At 36.2% G+C, this 14,468-nt stretch overlaps 2 protein-coding genes across 2 annotated transcripts; both read right to left on the reverse strand.

Moving 5' to 3' along the window:
• Positions 1-9,662: 9,662 nt before the first annotated feature.
• On the reverse strand, positions 9,663-11,435 carry LOC113277637 (GDSL esterase/lipase 6-like). The gene is made up of 4 exons (XM_026526686.1): positions 10,952-11,435; positions 10,701-10,846; positions 10,159-10,624; positions 9,663-10,073 (listed from the first exon to the last, which is right to left on the reverse strand). The coding sequence occupies exons 1-4, from the start codon at positions 11,193-11,195 to the stop codon at positions 9,832-9,834; spliced, it is 1,098 nt and encodes a 365-aa protein (XP_026382471.1). The 5' UTR covers positions 11,196-11,435; the 3' UTR covers positions 9,663-9,831.
• A 641-nt stretch (positions 11,436-12,076) lies between these two features.
• Positions 12,077-14,254, reverse strand: LOC113277638 (nuclear transcription factor Y subunit C-1-like). Its single transcript, XM_026526687.1, has 6 exons — positions 14,077-14,254; positions 13,832-13,931; positions 13,635-13,702; positions 12,705-12,899; positions 12,458-12,586; positions 12,077-12,256 (listed from the first exon to the last, which is right to left on the reverse strand). The coding sequence occupies exons 1-5, from the start codon at positions 14,212-14,214 to the stop codon at positions 12,494-12,496; spliced, it is 594 nt and encodes a 197-aa protein (XP_026382472.1). The 5' UTR covers positions 14,215-14,254; the 3' UTR covers positions 12,077-12,256; positions 12,458-12,493.
• Between the last annotated feature and the right edge of the window lie 214 nt (positions 14,255-14,468).

Here is a 14,468-nt window from a genome sequence, read left to right on the forward strand (position 1 = left end):
CTTTCTTGGTGACATGGTGATCAAGACATTGTTCACCTCAACACAACTTGTTTGTGTTGAAAGTGCATCCTCACCAAGAAATGCCCTGCTATGTATACGATGGCGGAAGCACAACAACTGGGGCGCACAAATTATATTCCGTAAGGCTGTAGAACTCAATTGGACTTTTCTAAAAATGTACGTCTATAAACTTGAGCAAGTTTTATGTTTTTATTACTTGTTTGAGTACTTATAATAATCCATGTACCTTGATTATCGTTCATTTCTACCTAACTTGATCTGTGTTTAAGGTTCTTAAATGTTTAGGTTTGAATACATTAGTTCGGGATGTTTGGAATTCATGGTACACATACCAAGTATGCATAACATCATTTAAAACCAAAATCCAGGGGTTTAAGTTCGTAAACCCAGTCTCCAAACTGGAAAATTCGTTTGCAAACTCGTGTGCATACTTGCCTGTAGACGTCGATTTTCGGTAAACTTGTTCTAGCCGTAATTTCTTCGTACGAACTCGGATTGACCTCATTCTTTTTGAACTCTCTTCCTATTTGAATTCCCTTCAAAATGGAGATTAGAAACCTTGAATTTGGATGAGTTAAGATTGGTATTTTTCCTATCTATTGTTTTTGAGTGTTTTGCTCAATTTCGTCACTTGTTCCACTTCTCTTGGAATTGGGCACTTGGATTCTTGGAGTACTACTCTTCTAAGATAATTTGTAGCTTTTACAAGAATGTTGTTGGTGAATCACAAAGAAGGGAGTTCAATAATAGGCAGTAGTACGCATTACTATGGAATTCTTGAATGTTCACAATCATTTCATGTGAACTATGGTGCATGGTCGTTAATGACTTTGTATGATCTTCTTTGTTAATAAAATCTTTTTATACGCCTTTGGTAGCTATTCTTGGTATAAATCCGGGCGAAAAAGATTGATTCTACCCTCTAAGGACAAATCATCTTATATGTGCATTACGAGCTTGTCTTGATGCCTAGGAAACTTCTTATGAGAATTTATTCTTGTTTATGAAGGATTACTAGAGTTTGGAATAGAAATTATTGTGATTACACATAGCTATGTCCAACGATTTCATCTTCATGTTTTTAGGTTTTAAAAATATTTGGAGGATGATGTTATTGCAGTATTAATCTGTTTGATTTTGAAGTATTGCAATATTTTTATGGGATATGTATTGTTTGCGCCCGTGAACTTGAAGGTCCCATATTACATTCAAAAGTAAAGTCATTCATGAATCGGTATTCATATTGATGAATGGACGAATGGACTTTTGACATATACAAAAGTTAAGCCTATGTAATCATTAATTTGATGGAAAATAAGATAAAATATTTTGTTCAACAAAGATAAAGTCTATTATGTCGTTATGATTAAAAATAGAATAGATCCTTGTATTTTATCCACGGTATTGATCTTCATTGATCAATTTTATTATGTTTTACCGTGAAGGCTCCATTGTGTGTCTTATGTTGAGCACCTTACAACTAAGTCGATTTACCTTGGCTTTGTTGGTTGTTCCATAAGATGATATATGTCGAGCATTAAGAACTAAATTAAGCAACTAGTTTGGTTATTTAGTTTATACTCCATAAGTTTTCTTTCTTATGTCGAGTACATGTACGGTTAAGGTTGTCATATTCTATGATGAACTTAGTCGGGGTTCCATAAGTTCTTTTATGTTGTGCCCAAAATAATTAAATTGATTACTTCGGTGATTAGTTTGGTTATTTTTATTCCAATTAGATTAATTATAGGTTCTCTTGTAATTAATCTAGTTGAGTTTTCATATATTCCACAAGTTCTTGTGTTGATTATGTGAAAGGCTACACTATCATGTTCTTTGGTTAATGTAGTCATATATTCCGTAAGGTTTTCCTTATGTTGAGTATTTGAACGGTTAAGTTAGTCATCTCCGTGTGATTGACTTAGTCGTAGATCTGTGAGTTTACTTATGTTGAGCACTTTCAATTAAATTGATCACTTTTGAGGTTAGATTTAGTTGCATATTCCAATTGAATTAATCATCGGTTTACTTGTGGTTAATTTGGTTGAGATTTGGATATAGAAAATCATTCCTATGGTTTTTGGTGTCCAATATAAAATCCTTCTTTTCTTTCGAAATTAAGGTCGCTCTTGTTGTTCTCTCGGGAATGACATCAAATGGGGGAGAGTTCTTTTGAACTTGTGCTTAATGGTAATATCTTGCGGGGAGTGCGGCTGTGGAATTTTATAGGGGTTATCTTGTATCTTAAAACTCCTTGAAAAATGTTTTTAGCTTCGGCTATTAGATTGCATCTAAATTAAGTTGGTATGTATTTTTCTTTTGATCATGAAATGTCTCTTGTGGAAATTTCATTATGATCCCATTCTCGTACCTTTGCCAATTTTATTGACAAAAAGGGGGAGAAATATTGTAGTTCACAGTACAAATACATATGGTTTTCGGATCATTGTGTAAGGGGGAGTGGTTTCCATAATCGAGATGGAGTATTGACTAAGGGGGAGTGATACATATCACCGTAGTATTATTGTTAAAGTCGTGATACAATTGGACTTTGATGTTATATAATAATACTATGACACTGTATAATAATGATCGAGAATCTCGATTTCTCTCATTGTTAAATCTACGAATCTTCAACAACGATGGTGCTAAACTTACAACCTTTGGGATCATTGGAGTACTTGGAAGGACGAAGATTTCAAGGAACGTTGAAGATTAGACTATGGAATAGGAGCCACTTAAGTTTATCTTTTTTGTATTCCATATGTATTAATAGTTTTGTCACTAAAATTGACAAAGGGGGAGATTGTTAGAGCATAGCTCGGTCAACCTCGCATGCGTTGTTATCTCAAGCATGTTTGTAAATGTTAGTGATCAAAACTATAAGTCTTGATTTCTAGCCTACATAGCTAAGTCTCGGACTAGGCTAGAAAAGTGTAGTTGAGCTCAAGGACTTCATGGCGATTCATCATACAACGACGAAGATCTATACAAGGAACCGTGGAACTTCATCAACAAAAAGGTATGTGGAGACTTGAACTTATCTATCACTCAAAAGTCTATCTCTTCTATCTCCTACTTCTTATGAGACAAAAGTCGTATGCTATATAGGCTAGATCATACACATTTGACATTTTGAGCTGAGCATTCATTGCTTATCTTTTATCTCGAAATCGCGTGTCGGTAAAGCGTTTCGCTTTGATCAAGTTGATCTTCACCTAGTGACGAAAGTCATTAAAAGTTTCAATCACTTTAAGAATTGCTATGACGTGAATCGGTCTGTGAATAACGGCTACATAGCGTCCTCTGAGAATGTGTTAATGAATGAAATGAGAATTTAGATTACATAACCATGTATTCCTTGAACCGAAGTTTTCGAACTTTGTTGATCAAGAGAAATCGGGAGGATTGTGGAATTGGCTTGCCAAGTCCGCGAACTGTCGGAAGTTCTCGACCGAGAATTTCTGCTGGGATTTTCCAAAACTCGTTTGTGTGCTAAGTCCGCGAACTCAGTCCGCGAACCCAGTCCGCGAACTGGCAGAAGTTCTCTTTCCGAGAATTTCTGCTGAGTTTGGAAAACTCAACCGATTAACTTAAGTCCGCGAACTTGTTTGTGAACTTAAGAGGTTATGATCTAAAGATGTGCTTTGAACATGAAACATTAAATTACTAAGGAATGCTTTATGCAAATCGTGGCTATAATGTTCATGAGCCGATTCAGTCGAATCGAATCATCTTTGTTTCAATTGTGTCTTGTGTAGTTACATAAGATCTCATAGCAATTGAACAACTCTTTAAATAGTTCATTTAAGTCAATTGAACTAGTTATGGTGAAGAAGAACAAGGTTAATATGAAATGCTCATATGGTTAACCTTTTGGGTTACTATGTTGAACCAACATACATGTACACGTTTGGGCATGGTTTTCATGAACCTAGTAAACGTCTACCCAAGTGTGTGTGACAAGCTAAGTTTTCGATCTAACGGTTGAGAAATATTAGCTTGAATCTAAACCAGGTTTTCATCTAATGGTGAATAAGGATTGCTTTGTAACTAAGGCAAAACCTTGATTTGAAGGCTATATAAAGGAGACATCTAGCATTGTGAAAAACTAATCCCCACACGTCTATGTGCTACTAGTGCGCCCGCTAGATTCGATCTCCATTAACCTTTGATTTTCTTCTCTAAAATCAGGTTAACAACTTAAAGACTTCATTGGGATTGTGAAGCCAGACCGATACTACTTTATCGTAGTTGTGTGATCTGATCTTGCATCTTCTATCGTACGAGTACAATCGATTGATTGGCTTGATATCGTGAGAGTTCTCCGATATGCAAGATAAAGAAGTCACAAACATCTTCGTCTCACTGTTTGTGATTCCTCGACAATCCGCTTGTGTAGTCAGGAAGGATTGTAGAGAGGTGATTGATTAATCTAGGATGTTCTTCGGGAATATAAGACCAGATTATCAATTGGTTCATGTTACCTTGATTTTATATCTAAAGACGGAACAAAACCTAAGGTTTATCTGTGGGAGACAAATTTATCATCTTATAGACTTTTCTGTGTGAGACAGATTTGTTTATTATCAAGTCTGTGATTTTGGGTTACATCAACTCTTGGTTATGGTTGAGATCAGCTAAGGGAATCAAGTGCGCAGTATCCTGCTGGGATCAGAGGCGTAGGAGTACAACTGTACCTTGGATCGGTGGGAGACTGATTGGGGTTCAACTATAGTCCATTCCGAAGTTAGTTTGCAGTAGGCTAGTGTCTGTAGCGGCTTAATACAGTGTGTATTCAATCTGAACTATGTCTCGGGGTTTTTCTGCATTTGCGGTTTCCTCGTTAACAAAATTTCTGGTGTCTGTGTTATTTCTTTTCCGCATTATATTTTATATAATTGAAATAATACATGTTGTGCGTTCGTGATCATCAATTGGAAATCCAACCTTTGGTTGTTGATTGATATTGGTTGATCCTTGGACATTGGTCTTTGGTACCGTCCAAGTATTCATTGTATTTGATGAAGACTCGCTATTGTTTTTAGCTTGAGTAAAAATCAAATCAAGAGAGAGATAATAACTCTTTGAGATATTTTTATCTAGATTGAGTCTGACTGTCTAGTTGATTCTCTAGCAAAGTATTTCGGAGTTAGTCCATACAGATTGCTAATCGAAATATTGGGTGTTGTTGTTAGACCCCCTCTTTTTCAATATGTAAACTCGGGTTACATAGACTTTTGGAGTCAGCAACATGAACGATTTTGCGATTTTGCGACGTTGGTACATCCACCAACATCTCGCAGTGCTCCTACTACAGAGATAACGACTAATCGTCCTTGATTGAAGCCATTTCTCGGTAGTGATAAGAGGAAAACATTTCCTGCACCTTCACAGGTGAGTATCTTTTTGTTACAACTTTCATAGAAGTATAACGATTCACGGTTTAATCATTATGTTGACTTCTGTAGAATGAACGCGTCGTAAGGCCCCGGAATAGTGGTGATTTTGCGAAAGTTGGAGTAGGTCCTTAGAGTGGTGAGAAAATGAGCAAAAGTCACAAAATGTTATCTAACATTGTAGAGCCTCCACCCGCTTCATTGGTTAGTTATAGATATCTGTTTCATGACAAATATTTTTTTAACATTATTAAAGTCGTAAAAAAAATCACGTTGTTACTTTATTGCAAGGATTTTCTCCATCTAGCCTTGAGGGTTTCGGTTTTCCATGGCTGGAAAATCAACTCAGGATTTGGTCCTCTGAGGGATAAGAAACCTAGGATGAACAAACCGTTGATGTAAGTATTTTATTAGCATTTCTTGTAATGTTTTCGAGAAGATCCTCATACTTATAGTTGTTGTTTATATGAGGAAATAACAATGGATAATCAAAATGATGATGGCGCTCAATCATCTTTGGAGGAAGACGAGGAAAGAAGTCACCACGATTCAGAATCAAATAGAAAGAATGGTGATTCCAATAATATCATCGGTACTCTGCCCCTCCAAATGATTTATAAATCACCCAAGTAAATTCTTATCTTTTATGCTTTCATGATAATAAGGATTTTACGGGAAGAAATGACTTGTTGGTTCTCTAGAGAAATGTGGTGGAGGAGGAAAGTGCTCGATGAAGCAAATCGTCTTAACCTTTAAACAAATGTACTGCACGGGAGTACTTTAAGTTTGAGAGACTAATCTGTAGGACCCTGGTCTAAACCAAGACAATGGTCGTTTCAGGTTCAATTTGGTCACAAGAAGAGGAGAAGGGTTGATCTTTTGGGAGGGAAGCTGATAACGTGTGGAGATCAATGAAGATTGATCGATTGATAATGTGATGTGTTAATAAACTGCTTTGAAAAGGAATTCTCTGTGTAGACGAGAGAAATTATTTGTGTTTGATAATTGATTGCCGCAGGTTTGCTTACATTGAGTCTTCTGTTATCAAATCATAGGTTCAGAAACCTATTTATTGCAGCACATCAATCTCCTGTAAGTGGTAATAGTTGAAGGAAGTGGAAGAATGGGGAAAGTGGGATAACGTGCAAAAAACACTTCCACTTTGCATGGAATACTTGGTTGATTGACCATCCACTATACCATTTACTCCTTAACTATTAGCACGACTTACCATATTTCTCATCATGGATGTACCGCACATCGCACGTGTTGTAAGCCGCCAGATTAAAACCCTAGTGATATCCTCCCATGTGACATGAACTTATGTCTCATGTATAAATCTGCTTTGTAGATGTACGTATTTTTATGTGCGGTCAATCTTTAACCTACGACTATAACTCTTAATCGAAGAACTGAATAGTTCATACTTCAAGGTCATGATGGATGAAGCATGAAGTGCTTGCTGGAACATCAACATGCTCTGTAGACCATGGACGTTGAATTAGGTCACTGATGACCAGACATATCATTATACTAGTTGAAGCAGTAATGATAGTCGAATGACTTAAATATGATTTAATGAGATTGTTGAATCGATCATAAACTATTATGTTGGTGCGTTGAGAACTTGACAGGAAACCGTATAAAATAACCATCGTTGTATGATCGTAGAAGGTTCATCTCGATCTATGTGTCATGAGTCAGTCAAATGACAATGAGAGATTATAATATCAAAATAATGGTCGACTAACGAACCAAACGTTGGTTGATGAACCAACAAAATACTGGTAGCTGGATCAGTATGAAATTCTCGAATGTTGATTGTTGATTCAACACGAGAAATATTGCTTTGATAGCAATTGATAGTTGAATCAATAAAATATTGGTAACCGACCGAGTATTAAGTTATTAATTAAAATGTTGATTGCGGATGGATCTACATAAAAATTATTGATGTTTGAATCTGTTCAGAATTATGCTAGACATGGCATTAGGTTCAAAACCCTAATTTCAATCAATGGGTGATCAACTGAGAATCAACCAATGGATTAGAGAGGGACTAACTACATGAGGTGACTGACCGACCATGTAGTGTTTAGATGCTCTACTGAGCATTCACCAAAGTCCTTTGCATAGTTGGTGAAATGATGATTAATTGTTATTTAATCATTATTAAATTAGTGCTCGAATGAGCAGTAGATTGTGAAACCTAATTATGGAGAGAGGAATGACCGACCAAAGGGGTGTGGAACCGGCCTTTGGTGGTCGCGGGACCATCTGATGGTGAATGGATGATCTTCCCAGTTGCAGGAAAGAGTTTGAACCATATGAACTGTGGATGATTAATTAGGTCATTAATCATTGAAAGAGGTGGAACCGGCTTCTGCAAGCCAAAGGGACGACCAAGACCGGTCATGGTGGCATGCCCATGTCTCCATGCTGTCCGCAGACCAATCCTGAGAATTTTGGTATTTTCTGATGGTCCATCGAGCATTATTTGTTCTTTTTTATGTAGAATCTGAGTTTAACTGAAACTCTTAATCTTGGTTGAAAGACCAAACACTAAAAATATTAAAAAAATATTATTTTAATATTTATCATGGTAGAAGGATATGATGGCTGGGGGACCACTTCCTTTGCTAACCATATGGTTCATGGAGCAAGATTTGAAAAGATATGGAAATAGGGAGTTTTGATAGAAAGAGGAAGTCATTGAAAGAGGAAACCCTAATAATATTAAAATAATATAAAACAAATAAGGAAAATGAGTGGGGGACTGACCAAAACTGGTGCACGGCTAGCCGGCCGGTCGTGCAGTCCCCACCCCATGGTTTTCCAATTTTTATTATTTTATTAATATTTTCTCTCTCTTTCTTTTCCTTTTTTGATCAAACTTCCATAACCTTGTTCTTTAATGTTTTTGGATGCTTTTTTGAACATTATTATTATAGACACCCGCGCCTCTTACTCGGGGGTGGCCGATATCCCCGAAAGTTAAATATTCATCACTGCTCCCTGGAATTCTGTTGAGAAAAGCCATGGATCCTGAGTAAGTGAACATTAGCGTATTTTTTCTAGGAATTCAACTGATGAATGCTGCAACTAGAATTAATTAGTGGCTCTATACTAGCATGCAGATATAATATTTATTCTGAATATTAATCTGGGCCAGACACCAGAGATGAATTCCGAATTCAAAAGAGACGCTAAGTCTTTCAGCTTAATCATGAAATATGTGGAACATTGAAAGCTTCTTCTTCAGAAACCCTAATATCGCCAACTTATATAATCACTTTCATGAGATTACATGACTGCAATTCACTTCTCTTGCGGAAGGTGAAGACATGAATTTCTTATGATTCCTATACCTATCAGAGATGCATAATTTCCGAGGTGATTTTACGAATATGACCTTCATCAAAAATCCACTATCAACAACTTCAAAAAAAAAGTACTCCTTCCATTCTTTTAATTTTAGTCAGTTTTGACCTTATATAAATATTAAGAAAATCATGAAATTTTACTACACTACCGCCCTTAATTAGTTACCTATTTTGTTTTTATAAAAAAGTTAGTATTAATAGCTCCTAAAATTGCCAGGACGAGTTTAAATAGGTAACAAAAAGAAAGACTAAAAGCGAGGTTACCTATCAAAGAAAGGAATTTAGCTTACGATTCATTAAGAATTTAGCTTACGATTCATTAAGAACTGTAATGGCCAAAAGTTATGTTCGGGATAAATTCAGAAAACCTACTTTAGTTCGTTAGCTTCCTGCTATGCCGCCTTGTTATACAGCAAAAATGGTAGATAAAATAAAGAAGCGATTGTGCCAAATACCACACTCTACCATCTAGCATGACTACAGAGAAGAAAACCATGCAATAAATGGCCTAACCAAACATACAGCCGTTGGAAGTCAAGCTAAAAATCTATCAACTAAAATCTAGGACACTAGGACCAGACAATCCCAAGTTTTGCCAAATTATACTCAGCGACTCTATGAATACTACATATCCACATATAATAACAATCTAAAATTAAATATGTGTTCTAAAAAAACAAATTACACTTGTCGCCTTAAATTTCAAGGTCGCCATAAGCCATTTCATCTACTAAAAATTGGTCCAGACATTTAAACAAAATAAAATGCCAAGGATAGACAACTGATCAAATGCTATTTTTAGTTCTACATCTGATTAATTTTATTTATTTTTTTCATAAAAAAAGAAAGAAAAGGGATAATACTATTCTATAGATTAAAAAAGAAAAGGAAAAAAGAGGAAAGAGGAAAGAACTTGATCTAAATATTACACTATGAGCAAGTATTTGGAGAGAAAAAAAAGAGAGAGGAGGAATTACAACAGTAAGATTGGCTAATTAAGGAGGAATTACCACAGTAAGATTGGCTAATTAAGGAGGAATTACCACAGTCATATTAGCTAAAGTCTTAATATTGAAGGGTCTAATTCTTGATGGTTTACCACTCCATAATGCTTTGGACAGAAGTTTGTATGTATGCTCAGATGGATGAAAGAAATCCCAAAACAAGTATTCGTTAGGATTTTCACAGACGCTGAATTCCTCTTTCCCACACTGAGCCATTCCTTTAAGAACTCCTACACCACAACATGCGGTTGACGTATTCGAGAACCCTGCATTTCATATACGAGCCAAAATAAATAGCACGGCAAAAAATAGCATATTCATTTACCCCCGGGTGCAAGTCGGAGAAATTACCGTATCGCTGTGGAATTGCCCTAAACCGCTGAACGATATCATAAACAGCACCATAGACAGCAACAGCTCCAGGATGCGTTAGAGGCACACCCATGACAATGGTTTCAAGTCCCTTGTTATATTTCTTAATCATCTTATTCATCTTCCCAAAACATTTAGTAACGGGTTCGCCAGGAAGAAGAGCCCTTGCTGGTACACAACCTACTGGTCCAAGTGAAAAGATTCCTATCCGACGAGCACCGAGTTGGTAAATTTGGTCGATCAAGTATCCAACTTCTGCTAGCATGGCATCAACAAATGCATCCGGATCTAGTGTCGGAGTTTCAAAAGGAATGAAGAAATTGAAGATGTCGTTTGAACCCGACTCGAATAAGAAAAGTGATTGCTGAACAAGTTTCTTATCGATCCTGTTTTGACTCATCAGGAGTTTGAATTGGTCGAGCTGTTGGTGGATCGGCATCACTCCCTGCATAAAATGATTTATTAGTAACACCCAAACAACATCAATTTGCGTAGAATAGAATGGAGTATACATAAATTACCTCGTCGGCGTTTGTTGCATTAATAACACCACTACCTGCACTGGCGAAGTTGATGCCGTTCGATGGGTAACCCTGGCTCTTATTGTTGTTTACCTCCATGGCAGCCTGGAGAAACGGTTTTTGCAGATCAATTCCTAGAAATTGGCCTGCATGCAATTTAACGAAGCATACGAACAAAAAAAAAGAGTGAATGAATGGGATCGCGGAACTAAGGAAGGATTCAATCTCATTAAAATAGTAATGGTACTTACAGAAGAAGTCAGGGACGGTTCGACCGTTGGTAAACCTTCCAGTAGGGTGATGGAAGTAATTTTGACCGTAAGGTGTAAAATTTGCTTGAATGGTGCAGTCCTTTTTGAAACGATTGTTTCCGGCATCGAAGATGGAGTCTCCAAATGAAAATACTGCAGGAACATTGTATGATGCTACCATTGTAGTTAAAACAGATAGCATCAAGATTAGTAACAACTGCTTATTCTTGTTCATCGCATCCATCTCTCAAAACCCAGCAGCAAACTAGCAGCTTACTGTAAAGATCTAAGAGTAGCAAGTAGTAACTTGGGGATGCATTTAAAGATTAAGATGTTGAGAGAAAAAGGAAGGATATGATTAGTGAAACGGAAATGCACGAGCAAAATGCAGTGGTGGGTGTTGTCTTTCTGAAAAGTGGAGATGATTTCCTGGATATATATAATTTTTGGCACCCCACTGTTTTGTTGTTTCTATGAACACATGCACGGTAGCATCTGCAAATGTGACATTGGTCCAACTAATTTATTGAAATGCTGGACCAGTTCAATTAAGCAACTTCTTTGAATCCGTTATCAATTTAATGCACAAGTACACTTCTCTACTTAATGCATTTCCAAGTTTGTACCAATCCATCAAGCAGGGTGATTAAATGATCATGACCATATTGGCAGCGGCAAACCACATGCCAACCAACACTAAGGTATGTATGTTATGCTGGCACAAAAGTTCTTACCCTAGCATGTTAATCACAATACTAAAGCAAAAGATATTTTAATTCTAGAAGATTTTAGGAATTCTCAAAAAATATTAACCGCCGACATCTAGACAATATGAGACTATTCTCCGGTGCAGCCTGTGGTAGGTGTGGTGTAACAAGTGGGGTCATGAATCTGTTCTCATATAATATTCATTCCGTTTTTGGAGAAGTGATTTTTTTTTCTATTTTGACGTAAAAATAAAAAAGTGAAAACATAGCTTTTCTTGAAGCAGAAATAATATGCTAGGCTTGTTTATTGCACAAACCCAATGAACTCGAACAATGGACAATCTTAGCGAAATCCAAAAGTAAGCATGCATGTGTAACGTAACAGTTTAACACTATTAACGAACTAACATTTGCAAATTAAAAAAGATTTTTTATATTGATGATCCATAGTCCAAAGCTTTTACATGTATCGCTACATTATTAGAACACTTTGTGATCACTAGGAAGACTAAGATCTCCAGCGCCATTCCTCTATCCTCCACTCCCAAGCAGATTTTTCACTTGGAATTGATGGCGATGATGGTCGCATATTTATTAACTGAAAAGGAAAACATGGAAAATGTACATCAGATGCAATGACTGATCATTGTTTTTCTTTTTGCAGTGTTTTTTTGTTTCCTTGGAGTCTCGCCAAAACCCTCGAATGTGGGCTGCACTAATATGGGCCTTTATGGAATCATCAATCAGACAATCAGTTGGGCTTTTACTTTTTACTTGTCATAAAAATTCATATACGTACCCTTTAATTACTAGAATAGATAGTAGATCGATTCAGCTAAAACTGATGATCGAAAACAGCGAAATTCATGAGTCCGTTTGATGAGGGGGACAATTCAGCTCCTCCACAGTTTTTCTCGCACTCTTCATCCTACAACCATGAACATACATATGCTTATTTATCATTATGGCGTATGGAAGAAATATAATGACAGCATATGGGTAATTGGATAGCTAACTTTGGCCTGGGATATAAATGTAAAATATACCTGAGAATCGTTGGCTGGGACAACGTCGACAAGGAAGTCAAGAACTTCTCCACGGTTAACAGCATTGGCAATGTCGATCCTCTGAAGAGTTCTTCTTCTACTTTCTTCGGTGTTCAACCATGACCTGAGTGTGAGCTCTAAGATAAAGAGTTCACAAGCCTTGGAGAATAGTACGGGTGCATCCGCACTTATCATCTGTTGCAGCATTTCACAAATTCAAATTGGCATTATGTGATTCAATGCAAATTTGTTGGGCCTATTTATGATTTCCTGATGGCCCAAATACAAATTAAACCTCATGACGACCTCATGACTGATTTATGGAAACCAAAAATGTTTACCGAGGTGAGATTTATACGTTGTCAAAACCGACTTTTTAATGTTAATTTTTTTTTGGGAGTGCGTTTTCCCTAGGACCTTATTATGATTCTGGCACATTTTTCTTTTCTCTTCTTATATGGTGTTCTACTTCCTACGCACTTGAATACTCGTTGGATAACGAGTATTCGATGTTGTAGCTTTCCGTATGGGAAGAACAATAGGAATCCATCGGAACGAAGAATGGTTCCTATTATGTGGAATTTATTACTTGGTTTGTATTGAAGATTCTCTAATAAATGTTTACTAGCATGGCGATATACTCGTTATGTCTCATTTATAAAGGCGGAATTGTCAATATTCATGACGCAACCAGTGTTGTATTTTAAGAATTGATTTTCATATTAAATAGGAAAAAATTCCAATTCCAAGATGAATTTTTGCATATATAGACTTGTATATGATGCATGTATATCATCGTTATGTAGTTAATGTTTCCAATGTTTGGAACAAAATAAAGGATTGAAAAAATGAAGGTATTAATAGAATTGATATATTTTTCTTAAACTAAAAGACTTGAACAATTCCTCCATAGAGAGCATATTGTCTAACCTTGACATCTTCGTCAGATTTCATTATCCTTTTGATCCTTGCAAGGGGGAGATTGTGCTGTTTGAAGTCTACCAAACAAAGGAAGAAAATATAACAAAGTAAATCAAAGATGTGAGATGATTTTCAAAAAAATCGCAATGAAATAAGTACTAAAGGATGTATGAAATTCATCAAAAACAAAAAATATCTTTTTTCACCTGAAAGTTGATCGATTTCTAGTATTTGTTGATGCCAGAATAACTGTAAGTTTTGCCTTTGCAATTGTAGCACACGAGACTGCAGACTTTCTTCTCCCATCTACATTCATGTTGGTACATATTAACAAATATAAGGAACATAAGTGTACATTTTTTATGGATTAGTCCTTATGAGAGTCAATCTCATGCAAATATAAAGTGTTTCATGGTTGAGTTTATAGCTATAGTTCACAACATATGCTTACCTCATTATTTGGAGAGTACTGTTGCTGAATATTATTAAGAGAAATCATAGGAGAAGATACATGCATGAAGTTATGAACTTGCGCAATTGGAGCTGGGGAAGAACATCGATAGTGATGAACTGACTGGTTCAGATCCATGCTTGATTATTATATATGAGCTTCTGACTCTTCTTTTGAATTGCAAACAGGCAGAGGTAATTTTCCAAGTAACAAGAGTTCCTCTTATATAAGCATAGAAATGGAAGGAAAAAGAGGAGTGACGAGAATAAGACAGTAGAAAATTAAAGCAGGTGAAAAAATGAAAAATCGCAATTAAAGAGGTGTAATCTCTAGGGATTTCAATTGTGAAAATATTAAATGAGTTGACATTTTCTTTACTAATGTACAAAGTT

The sequence above is a fragment of the Papaver somniferum genome, chromosome 5, assembly GCF_003573695.1.
Source record: "Papaver somniferum cultivar HN1 chromosome 5, ASM357369v1, whole genome shotgun sequence".
NCBI classification, from domain to species: Eukaryota; Viridiplantae; Streptophyta; class Magnoliopsida; order Ranunculales; family Papaveraceae; genus Papaver; species Papaver somniferum.